Genomic DNA, 11,724 nt, shown 5'->3' with positions numbered 1-11,724 from the left:
AGGAGGTGGAGCTTCCCACGTCAGGGAGGGCTGTAGCATGAATCTGATGACATTGTTCTACTGTTCTGCACCAGGCTCTGTCCCTAGCCACACCATGACTAAGACACATCTTGATACCCACATTCTGGAGCAGAGTTTGAATCTGGACTCTTACCAGTCAGGTGATCATAACACTGCCACTCAGTCTTGGAATCCGTCCTCATCTATTACCAGTGTGACAAAAAGCTAAAACATGAGGCTGTTGTAAAAGCTTCAGGGATAAAACATCTGGCCTATGGTAAAGATTGTGCTGGTCAGCAGAAAGACCTAGTGGACAGAGGACTGGAAATTCCAGCCCACCACTGACTTCCTTGAAGGGACAGAATGGGAGAAGACTGGAGATTGAGCTTTATAAAAACTCTTGAACAAACCAAGGATTAAACCAAGGCTAAAGCAGGATGATTTCAAGTTCAAGGCCAGCTTCCACAATTTTGAGACCCTGTCTCAAAATAAAAAGGGCTAGGAATAGCTCAGTGGAAGAGTGGTGGCCAAGCATTGTGGAGCCCTGAGTTCAATCCCCAGTACTGAAAACAAAAAGCTCTTGAACAGTAATGTTCAGAGAACTTCCAGTTTGGTATCTGGAGGGAGGAGTGCCCAAAGACTTGGAAGCTACATGACTGCCGGGCCCCATTATCTTGCTCTATGCATCTCTTCCATTTGTCTGTTCCTGAGTTGTAATGGTGCCTTCATAATAAACCAGTTAATGTAAGCTAAGCATGCTTCTGAGTTCTCTGAGCATTCTATCCAACTATGAACTTGAGGTCATGGAACCCAATTTAGAGTTGGTCAGTCAGAAGTACAAGTGGCCCAACTTGAGCCTGGCTTCTGAAGGGAGATAGTCCTGCTCGGTTGAGCCGTTAAGCCTGTGGGGCCTCTGCTTATTATGGGTAGTTAGTTTCAGAACTGAATTAAAACTTGAACAACCAGTTGGTTAATGAAGAATCATGGGATTGTTCTGGGTGTTGGAAAACATCTTGCTTTGTAATTGGTGGTGCTGGTGTTTGAGCCCAGTTTGAACAGTCTGATTTTAGTCACTTGCTCTACCACTTCTCCATTTATTAACTGCACATCTTTAGAGCTTAAAACCCATCACAAATATTTTATTCAGTGTTCTTTATTTTGCAAATGAAGTAAAAGAAGCCAAAGAAATACCCAGTCTTTGCAGCTGAAACTTTTTTTTTTTTTTTGGGTGCTGGGGACCGAACCCAGGGCCTATGTGCTTGCAAGGCAAGCACTCTACCGACTGAGCTATCTCCCCAGCCCCAAAATACCCAGTCTCTTTGTGAACTGAAGTTCTCTGAGGTATCAGACTGACGCTGCCTACTAGAATGTCCGACTGTGGACAGGTGGGCTTTGCAGGTCAACATCTTAGTCCTTTCAGTAGCTGTTGACTTTCAGCCTCTGTACTTGACCTCATATTGTCCTACTAGGGAAACCTCTTGGAATGCAGTTGAGCAGACCTCCAGCCTCCACCATCCCAAAGCTAATATGCTAATAGATGACATCTCAAGCCCACAGAAGAGATGCCCCACCTTGCTGTGGCTCACCTATCTGATGCTCCCACCAAGTATCTGGTTAAATGTATTAATTTATGACTTTCTTTTGTTCTATGACTGTTAAAGTTTCTGTACCCTGTGCTACAGTAACATGTCTTTCAGGGTAACTTGAATCCATGTTTCCAGGCTATGGTCACTCATATTTGGCTCAAAATAAACTATTATTTCCTTTAAAAAACAAAAAAATTCTAGCCAGGTACTGTGGCACATGCCTGTAATTCCAGCTACTTGAAAGATTGAAGCAGGATTACAAATTTGAGGCCAGCCTGCCTGGACAACTCAGCAAGACCCCATCTCAAAATAAAATATAAAAAATGGCTGAGTTGTAGCTCAGTGGTACAGTGCTTGCCTAGCATGTGGTAGGCCCTGGGCTCAATCACCAGTACCCCCCACACACACACACACAAAACAGCTCCCTCACCCCCAGTCGGGGGAATCCTGGCTTCTGACCTCTCCCTTCCCACTGGGACAGGGAGTTTCCATTCCGTTCACCTAAAAGGCTTGCCATCAGGAAGTGACTGATAAATGCTTGGTGGCAGGGTCACCCAGAACCCAGGAGCCCCTACTCACCACCCACACATCCAGGGATCCCTCACCCAGTTCCTCCCCATGAGGCAACACACTGAGCTGGGGAACCCACAGCACCCCTACAAAAAGTCAGATGAGGGCAAACACCCACTTTATTGGACAGCAGCCAGCCTCCAGGGCTCCCTGGCCCACCCTCATTCGATAAACAGACCACAAGAGGCCAACAGAAGGAAGCTGCCACCTGCCCCCTGGGGCCTGTTTCTGGGATGGGTGCAGAGGTGGGGGAGGGGGACTGGCCTCACAGAGGCCTCATAAATACAAGGGGGTCACTGGTGAAGAATGGAACAGGGCTGAGCCGCAGGGACCTGAGGAGGATGGGCTATCCTGGGGCAGCCTGTGTCACGCAGCCTGGGTCTGTCGGGGCTTTGGCTCCGTGTCCAAGCGGCACAGGGGACTGTCGTACACCATCTGCAGATTCACCTTGTGGCCCACCAGCTCGCGGATGTTGTTGATGCCATACTTGATCATCGTTGGGCTTGGGGAGGAGGGGTCACAGTTTAAAACCAGGTCAGGTTGTGCTCTCCGCTCAGAACCTCTCTGAAGGTTCTCAGCTTCTTCGAAGTAAAAGCCAAAGTCTTCCCTGTGGCCCACAAGGTCCTGTACCATCTGCCTTCCTCTCCCTCATCTCTTCCCCCTCTCCCCGTCACTCCCTCCCTCTAGCCATCCTGTCCTCCTTGATGTTCTCCAAAGACACATGGCCCAGTCCAGCCTCAGGGCCTCTGCACTGGCTCTACACTGGTCCCCAAATATCCTCCTGGCTTGGCCCTTCTGTCTCCAGTTTGCTCAGATGCCACCAGCTCCATAAAGCCTTCTGTGACAATCTCCTTAGCCCTTCCTGCTTTGTCCTCTCTAGTACCTGCTATCCTTGGACACACTCTGGTTTTATGGATCTCACTAAGTTTACTTATTTATCTTGCTAGTTACCCTTCCTGCTCCCCTAGGACCTGGTGCGTAGAGGTGGGGCTGACTTGCTGATGAACAGATGCATGGAGTAAGGCGGCAGCTGCGCCAGGTCCCTCAGTGGTACTCACCGCTCCAGGGAGAGGCCCCAGGCGATGACCGACACATTCTCAGGGAGCCCCATGGGCAGAAGCATCTCAGGGCGGAAGATCCCAGAGTTCCCCACTTCTACCCACTTCTTCAGGCCTGTGAAGACACAGTGTGGGACACAGAAGACAGGGTGGCGTGTGGGGTGGTGCTGAGTCTAGTGAGCTGGGCAAGTGGGCATGGGCTGGGGAGTGTGGGGGACCCCAGCTTGGTCAGGTGTACCTTGGTGATAGCTGAACACCTCCATGCTGGGCTCAGTGTAAGGGTTGTAGGCAGGCTTGAAACGCAGCTGGGTAAGACCTGTGGGGGTGGGAGGCAGGCTGGTGACCAGAGCACCCTCCTGGTGCCCTCAACACCACCCGGCCAGCAGCCTGCTCACCCAACTTGGAGAAGAACTCCCGCAGGACACCCATGAGGTGGCCCAGGGTGAGGCCGTGGTCAGCCACAACTCCCTCGATCTGGTGGAACTCAGCCAGGTGTGTGGCATCCAGGGTCTCATTCCGAAACACGCGGTCGATGGAGAAGTACTTGGCTGGTGTGAAGGGTTTCTGGGGGCAACAGCCAGGCCCACCCGGGCCGGAGTCAGAGGGCCCACAGGACGGCAGCACTGGCCACCCACCCTGCCCTTGCCGAGCCACACCTTCTGGGCGAGGCGGTACAGGGCCCGGGCACTGGCCGCTGTGGTGTGTGTGCGCAGCAGATTTTTCCGTGCCTCGTCCAGCTTCCAGCTGTACTTATACCTTCAGGAGGAAAGTCACACAGTGGTCAAGCCCTGACCTCCTTCCCCTCCCCAGCCCCAAAGTCCTGGTCTCGCCTCACCCCTGTGAGCCGTAGCCGCCCTGAGAGTGGGTTCGCTTGACTCGCTGCACGTAGTCCATCGGGAGCTGCAGGGCTTCAGCTGGATCTGCACAGGACAGATGCCATCGGTTGGTCTGTGAGCATTTCTCACAAAGCCACTTCTTCAAGTACGCACAGTGGTGGTGGCAGCAGCAGGCATACACCCTGTCCCTGACCTCATGGCAGCAAGGGTGCCCAGCATACTAAACCCAGTGACAGTTCTCCTCCCAGAAACCTCCCTGGTTCTGCCTCACTTGGAGAAAAGTCCCATTCTCCCTGCAGTTTGTCCATTGCCTCCCCGCCCTCCTCCCCTCGCACGCCTGCTTCATTGCCACCTCCAGTCACAAGACCACCCAGCTGGGCACACGGGGCACACTCCAGCCTTGGAAGGACCATTCCCTCTGCCTGGAGCTTGCACTGCAATACAGCTTCCTCCCTGGCTGCCTGGCCCTGCTTAAGCAGACTTGAAATGGACGGACTCCACCCATTCCTCACCCCACCACACCCACAGACACACACGTCCCCCTGTGGCCTCACCAGAGTTTGCTCAGGATTTAATACACATCTTCCTGCAGGATACAGGTCTTGCCAGAGCAGAGACTGCTGTCTTACTCATGGCTACAACTTGGGGGCTAACAGAGACCTTGGTGCAAAGGGGCTCAGACGTTTGAGGCATGAATGTGCAAATTCCTTTTTTTTTTTTTTTTTTTTGCGGTACCGGGGATCGAACTCAGGGCCTTGTGCTTGCGAGGCAAGCCCTCTACCAGCTGAGCTATCTTCCCAGCCCCCTTTTTTTCTTTTTTAAGCAGTGCTCCATATGGAACCCAGGGCCTTGCACATGCTAAGGCAGCACTCTACCACTGGGCCAACCTCAGCAAATGCTTAAGATTCCCCTCAGGGATGCGAATTTGGCGCTCCCGGAAAGACTGAGGTCAAATGAATCCTGACTCCAGCACTTACAAGCTGTGTGGCCCAGGGCAAGTGATATTCCCTTCTGTGCCTTAGTTTCCTCAATTATAAAAGAGGGCTAATAGTTCTACTTTCCTGTAGTTGGTGGAAGATCAGAACAGTGGCTGGTATATAATGAATGCTCGCTCAGTAGGTTCTAGATGCCACAACAATGACAATGACTTCATTGCTCCTGATTGGGTAATGGGACCTTGACTGACCTCCTGGTGGGGAAAACTACCACCACTGTGGGAAGTCACTCAATTTTAGGTGACATTAAGGACAATAAAAGAAGGGAGGGAGGAAATAAGGAAACAATAATGAAGACTAGGGATGATGGCTAGGGGTGCAGCTCAGTGGTAGAATTCTTGCCCTGCGTGTACAAAGCCCTGGACTCCAACCCCAGCAACACACACAAACTCAGGGTGGCAGGGTGGAGCAGGGTAGGTGGGATGTGTCAGGATGTGCTTATTTATTTTTTTTGCAGTGCTGAGGACGGAACTGAGGCCCATACACATGCTAGACAAGTGCTCTACCACTGAGTCACACTCCCAACTCTAGCATGGCCTTAAAGATCTCAAACAGTGCTGACGATATAGCTCATCTTGTTAGGTGCTTGCCTAGCATGTGCAAGGGCCAGAGTTTGAATCCCCAGTGCCAAGGAATTGGGGAGAAGAAAAAAAAAAAAAAACACTTCAGAAGAAAAGATCTCAAACAAAACCTTTCAGTGGAAGTTGCAGTATGAGCAAAGGCTCTGAGATGGGCACCAGCCTGGCACTGTCAGGGAAGAGCAGGGACCCTCGTCAGAGGAAGAGAACATCACAAAAGACTGACAAACCGGCTCCCAGGGGCTTTGTTGGCCACGTGGAGGGCAAATCTTATTTTACAAAATGGGATGGCCACAGGCTAAAGGTTCCACCCAGGCCTGGCACCTCCACTGTCCTTTTAGCTGGGCACTCAGGGCTGACGCACCTCGTAGAAAGAAGGTGTCATGCTGGTCGCGTGCTGGATGCTGTTGGGGCTGGAAGAGAGCGTCGAAGTTCCAAAAGGAACTCTCGATGAAATTGTCAGTCGGCATCTCAGTGAACCTGGCAGGAGACAAGGCTGACTGCCCCGCCTGCCCCAGGTGGCTGCACCACCCACACCCCCAGTCCTGTGCTCACCCCATTTCCAGGAAGATCTGTCGGAACTGGGAGCGGACCTTGAGCAGGGGGTGCAGGTGACCGCTGTCAGGGAGCACGCCGCGGGCCGAGAAGTTGTAGGACTTGAAGGGCCGGTCCCGCCAGGAACCACTGCGGGGGATGCAGGTGCACAGGCCTGGTGAGGGAGGTGCAGCCCTCACCCTCGGCTTCCACCTGCCACCAGCCCTGGAGCCACTGCTACCTGGAGATCATCTCCGGGCTCAGCTCTGCCTCCTGCTTGGAGATCCTGGTGCTGAAGGCACTGCCCTTGCTCACCCAGTAAGTCTTCAGGGTCCTGCAGCAGGGGTGGGGGATGCCACTGTCATCAACAGGCTTTCTTTGTCTTCCATCTGATGCCAGTTCCAGAACCACTGCCAAGTCACTCAGCTTTGTTATGTGTGTGTGTTTGGACCCAGGGGCACTCCATCACTGAGCTATATTCCCAGCCCTTTTTATTTTGAGACAGGGTCTCACTAATTTGCCCAGGCGGGTCTTGAACTTGCAATCTTCCTGCTTCAGCTTCCCAAGTAGCTGGGATTATAGATGTGCACCACCACACCCATCTTGTGTGTGTGTTGATACAGGGTCTTGTTTTGTTATCCAGGCTGGTCTGGAACCCCTAGACTCAAATGATCCTCCCGCCTCAGCCTCCCGAGTAGCTGAAACTATAGGTATGTGCCATACCACCTAGATAGCAACTTCATTTTCTTCCTGACATTTATTTCCACCTGACATGCTCTGATGTGGCTACCACCTATTCCTGTGTTTGCTCACATATCCATTCAACAAACATTTGTTAAGAACTTAACACCAGGCACGGTGGTACATGCTACAAGCCCAGGGATTTGGAAGGCTGAGTTAGGAGGATTCTAATTTGAGGCCAACATCAGGAATTTAGTAAGACCCTAAGTAATTTAGTGAGACCCTATTTCAAAATAAGAAATAAAAAGGGTTGGGGATGAAGCTAAATGGTAAAGTGCCCCTGGGCTTAATCCCTAAAACCAAAAAAAAAAAAAAAAAAAAAAAAAAAAAAAAGGCCCAAATGTGTGCCAGGGTCAATTTAAGGTGCTAAGCATACAGCTGGGAAGAGTTTATTCCCTGTGCTAGGCCCTGTTCCACTAATGTCACCCCACAATCCTATGAGAAGGGTCCATTTGATAGACAAGGAAACTGAGGCTGAAAAGGGCTGGATGACTGGGCTGCCTCACACCACTAGTAAGTGGCACAGCCTGGCCTTCATTCAGCTAGGCAACCCAGCTCCTGTTGCTCTCTAGGTCACTGAGAGCAGAACTCCCAGCCTGCCCCAGCCCCCAGGGGGGGCGCATCCCCTGGACTTCACACAGTGCTAAGCACCATAAGGGAGACGAACAGGGCAGGAGACACGGACATCAGTGTGAGGGGCTTTGGTGAAACACCAGTGGGGAGGGGGATGTCAGGGTTGTCTATTTAAGGTGTCACACACAGCTGACTGTGGTGACATCTGCCTGTAATCCCAGCAACTTGGGAGGCTGAGGCAGGAGGATTACAAGTGTAAAGTCAGCCTTGGCAATTTAGGGAAACCCTATCTCAAAAAATAAAAATGGGCTGGGGCTGTAGCTCAGTGCCAGAGCACTTGCCCAGCATGTGTGAGACATTGGGTTTGATCCTGGGCACCACATAAAAATAAAGGCATTTTGTCCACAAACAACTAAGATAAACTACATATATGTATATATATAAATTAAAAAATATGGATGGGCTGGGGTTGTGGCTCAGTGGTAGAGCACTTGCCTAGCATGAGTGAGGCACTGGGTTTGAGTCTTAGCACCACATACACCACATATAAATAAATGAATAAAATAAAGGTCCATCAACATCTGAAATAAAGTCATGATGTGCATATATAACTACAAAAAAAAAAATCTTAAAGAGAAAAACAAGGGCTGGGGATGTAGCTTGGTGGATGAGTGCCCTGGGTTTGATCGCTAGTGACACACAAGCAGGGAGTTGGTGGCGCACTGTGCCTGGAAGACCAGGGGGAGACGTACTTGGCAGGAGAGCTGAGTGACGCAGCAGCACCAGTGGCCAGGTGTGGGCTGGACAGCTCCCTCTTGGCACCCCCCAACAGCCACCCAGGAAGTGGGGCCTAACCTGAGCAGCACCACTCACACTTCAGTCAGCAGCTTCCTCTTCCTGAGCTCGCTCCTCTCCTTCTCACCCAGCTTCTCGGCCTGCCCACCCTGGACCAACTGGAGTCGTCGCTGCACCTCGTCCTCCACCCTGTCCACCTGCCACAACATGGGATGTGAGGGTCAGGGACCCACTGTCTGTCCACCCGTCTACCCATCTGCAGGAACTCACCACTCGGAACACACGGGGCCCATCAGCTGCGCTCTTGTCCACTCGGATCCATTTGTTGGACATGGCCTTGCTGAAACCCACTTTGCCACTGGGCAGGCGCTGGGAGAGTTAGGTTACAGTAAGTACGGCACCAAGGCAGCCTTCACCCCATCCCCTCCCTGGGTCCTGCTTTCCAGGCTCCTACCATGAGCTCGCCCTGGGCCAGGCCCTCTGGGGGGATGCTGCGAAACACTCGGGCCTCATGACTGCCTTCCTGGGCAATTTCCTCGCCCTCAGCAGTAAGCTCCCAGCGCTTGGTAGAGCGAAGCTCAGCCTCAATGACCTGCGGAGAAATAGGGACAGCAGAGGAAGACAGGTGGGTTCAGAGCTAGGTCCCCCATGACAGAGGCACTGGGCCTGAGATTTGATGCACATCTTTCCAAGCTGTTTGACATCCTAGCTGTCCCACTTTCTGCCCAAAAGACCCCACAGGGAGGATTTCCCCCTGCTGTGTCTCCTTTTCTCTCACGTAACACCCACGCAATAATGACAGCTTGAACTTCCCAGGGTAAGGTGAGGCACTTAGAATGCCACTGGGCAGAGATTTTTTTTTTTTTTTTTTCCGGTACTAGGGATTGAACCCAGGGGCACTCAACCACTGAGTCACATCCCCAGCCCTATTTTGCATTTTATTTAGAGACAGGGTCTCACTGAGTTGCTTAGCACCTCACTGTTGCTCAGGCGGCTTTGAACTCAAGATCCCCCTGCCTCAGCCTCCTGAGCCCCTAGGATCACAGGTATGCGCCACCGTGCCTGGTCATTTTTTTTTTTTTTAAACAGGGTTTCACTATGCTCCCCATGCTAGCCTTAACTCCTGAGGAGCTGGGGCCACAGGCACACACCACTGGGTGTGGGTAAATAAATGTTTACTATCACTTGTAAATGGGGACATATTTTAAGGGCACAGGTAAACAGATTTGTCTGTGTTTATGTGTTTGTATCTCAATGGAGGTCCACATTACAAATAGAAACCAGAGGCTCCAGGATGAGGACAGGTCCAAGGTTACAAAGACACAGACAAGGCCAAGTGGGCAGGGTTCACAGGCTCTACAGTTTTCCTTTCTAATCCCAATTGTGTGACCTTGGGCAAGTTGATGGACCTTCCTGAGTGACTGTAGTTTTTTTTGGCAGTGCTAGGCAAGCACTCTACACTGAGCTACACCTGTTGCCCTGAGTGACTTTTCTTATCCTTAAGAGAAGGGTGCCAGGCATGGTGGTGCACGCCTGTAATCCCAGGGGCTCAGGAGGCTGAGGCAGGAGGATCATGAGTTCAAAGCCAGCCTCAGCAACGGCGAGGTGCTAAGCAACTCAGTGAGACCCTGTCTCTAAATAAAATACAAAATAGGGCTGGGGATGTGGCTCAGTGGACGAGTGCCCCTGAGTTCAATTCCCAGTACTCTACCCCCCAAAAGAAGGGTCTGGTTAATCTACCTCAGCAGGTCTTGAAGAGTAAATGAATTCATACACAGAAAGAATGTAGGGTGGTTAACATATTAGGTTAACTCCATTATTATTGTTGTTACTGCCATTATTGTCATCTGGTTGTTCCCATTAAACTGTCATTATTTAACCCTCTTTAACCTGTCAATTTCACATTGATCAAAGCACTGTCACCCACATATTGTAATTAGGAACCCTCCTCTGCATTGAGGTCCTCAGGTTTTGTAGTCTGAGCACCTACATTTCAAATCTAGGTTCATCAGACCCTTGTAGTGACACTTATCAAGTTACTTGTCTATGCTGAGCATGAGTTGTTCTACCTGCAAATGAAAACAATCCTAGGTTTTTAGAAAGGATCAGACAACAAGTAAAGCTGAGGGTAAGATGGGCACAAATGAACAGCCTAGATCCTGGCCTAATGGATCTAGCCTCCTAGGTGGTCCATGAGCCCCTTGGCATCCTCATCCCATGACTCCACTGCCCTCCACCACCCTCCACGTGCCCAAGATGGAAGGCTGGGCTTCATCCATGCTCCCCCTTCTTTGCCCTGAATCTTAGTTTATGCCCCCTTTTTCAGCTGCCTCCCGACAGCCAGACACCTGGCCAACCTCTGCCTTCACCTCCAGCCCTGCCCCTGTCAATCCTTCCCAAAGATAATGTAGAAATCACCCACATCTGACTAACTGCTACTTCTATGACTCCCCAGTACCCCCGTTAGATAAAGAGTTGCAATTCGGCCATGCTGTTCTCTCTTGACACCTGTCTCAACCTCCTGACCCCCTCCCCAATATTCTGGTATCGATCCCGTACATGCCATGGCATTCATTCACAGTGCACAGACCCAAATGAGACCCACTAGGCGGGCCATTCTCCTAAGACATCCAAGTCTGGGCCAACAGTCACCGCTGGGTTCCCCGTGCTTCCCCAATCACTCTGGTCACCTGGCATTTCCTAGTAGATTGTAAGGCAGTGATCACGTCTTCCTTGTCCACTGTTTTACAACGTACCAACCTCCGACAGCATGCTGATCATTCCTCAATGGACGTTTACCACTTGAACATTCCTTGATGCCGAACGCTCACTCGTTCCAGACTCCCGGTCTGTGCATCCCAGGATGGGCCCATTTTAATTACCCCTAACCAGACTGAGGGAATCTGGCCTGGAAGTAGGACTCTCCAGGCAAGGGGACTACCCGGGCAGGGAAGCCCCGCATCGTAGGCCTGGCTCACCTCGCCTAGAGCCTGCAGGCTCTTCACCGCACCCACCACCGCCTGGTGCTCCACGCCCAGCTGGGTTGCGATCTCCGCGCTGTCCAGGCCGCCATCTGCAGCCTCCAGCCTCTGCAGCAGCAGCTCCGCCACAGGACCATCCGCCATGGCTACTCCCAGCGCGCTCAGCGTGTTCAGACTGCAACTGGGAAACCGGAACCGGAACCGGCGCCCCGAGCGTGCGCCGCCATCTTGAGTGTGGAGGACCAGAGTACAGACTCTGGACGTCGCCATCTTAAAGTGTGGCAACTGAGCCTCGAAGGGTGGAAAGGACTCGGTCCCTATCTCCACAGTGGCTCGGCCAGTGGTTATTGGTTGAGCAGCGAGGTACAACTGGTGACCTCACAGTTAGAAACATAGTTTTGTTTTGTTCTGAATTTCATGCAACCTCACCACGAGCAGGATATGACCTTGAGTTTTTTTCACCCTCTAGGGGCTCAG

General features: G+C 51.6%; 1 protein-coding gene across 1 annotated transcript; it reads right to left on the bottom strand.

Annotated features, from left to right (window-relative positions):
• Positions 1 to 2,257: 2,257 nt before the first annotated feature.
• Positions 2,258 to 11,421, bottom strand: Farsa (phenylalanyl-tRNA synthetase subunit alpha). The gene is made up of 13 exons (XM_047532003.1): positions 11,245 to 11,421; positions 8,721 to 8,858; positions 8,537 to 8,635; positions 8,345 to 8,463; positions 6,399 to 6,491; positions 6,179 to 6,307; positions 5,988 to 6,103; positions 4,050 to 4,134; positions 3,871 to 3,970; positions 3,610 to 3,778; positions 3,453 to 3,530; positions 3,215 to 3,329; positions 2,258 to 2,658 (listed from the first exon to the last, which is right to left on the bottom strand). Exons 1-13 carry the CDS (start codon positions 11,389 to 11,391, stop codon positions 2,523 to 2,525), a joined length of 1,524 nt encoding a protein of 507 aa, XP_047387959.1. The 5' UTR covers positions 11,392 to 11,421; the 3' UTR covers positions 2,258 to 2,522.
• Positions 11,422 to 11,724: the final 303 nt, after the last annotated feature.

The sequence above is a fragment of the Sciurus carolinensis genome, chromosome 17, assembly GCF_902686445.1.
Source record: "Sciurus carolinensis chromosome 17, mSciCar1.2, whole genome shotgun sequence".
NCBI classification, from domain to species: Eukaryota; Metazoa; Chordata; class Mammalia; order Rodentia; family Sciuridae; genus Sciurus; species Sciurus carolinensis.
Note: the sequence above shows the minus strand (reverse complement) of the source record. Positions and strands in the feature narration are given on the sequence as shown.

Excerpts from the sequence above, each read along its gene's own strand:
- Farsa (XM_047532003.1), bottom strand. The coding sequence starts at position 11,391 with ATGGCGGATGGTCCTGTGGCGGAGCTGCTGCTGCAGAGGCTGGAGGCT. Across the intron at positions 8,464-8,536 it reads GGCCCCGTGTGTTCCGAGTG|GTGGACAGGGTGGAGGACGA; the intron begins GTGAGTTCCTGC and ends ATGTTGTGGCAG. Across the intron at positions 3,330-3,452 it reads GGTGTTCAGCTATCACCAAG|GCCTGAAGAAGTGGGTAGAA; the intron begins GTACACCTGACC and ends GTGTCTTCACAG.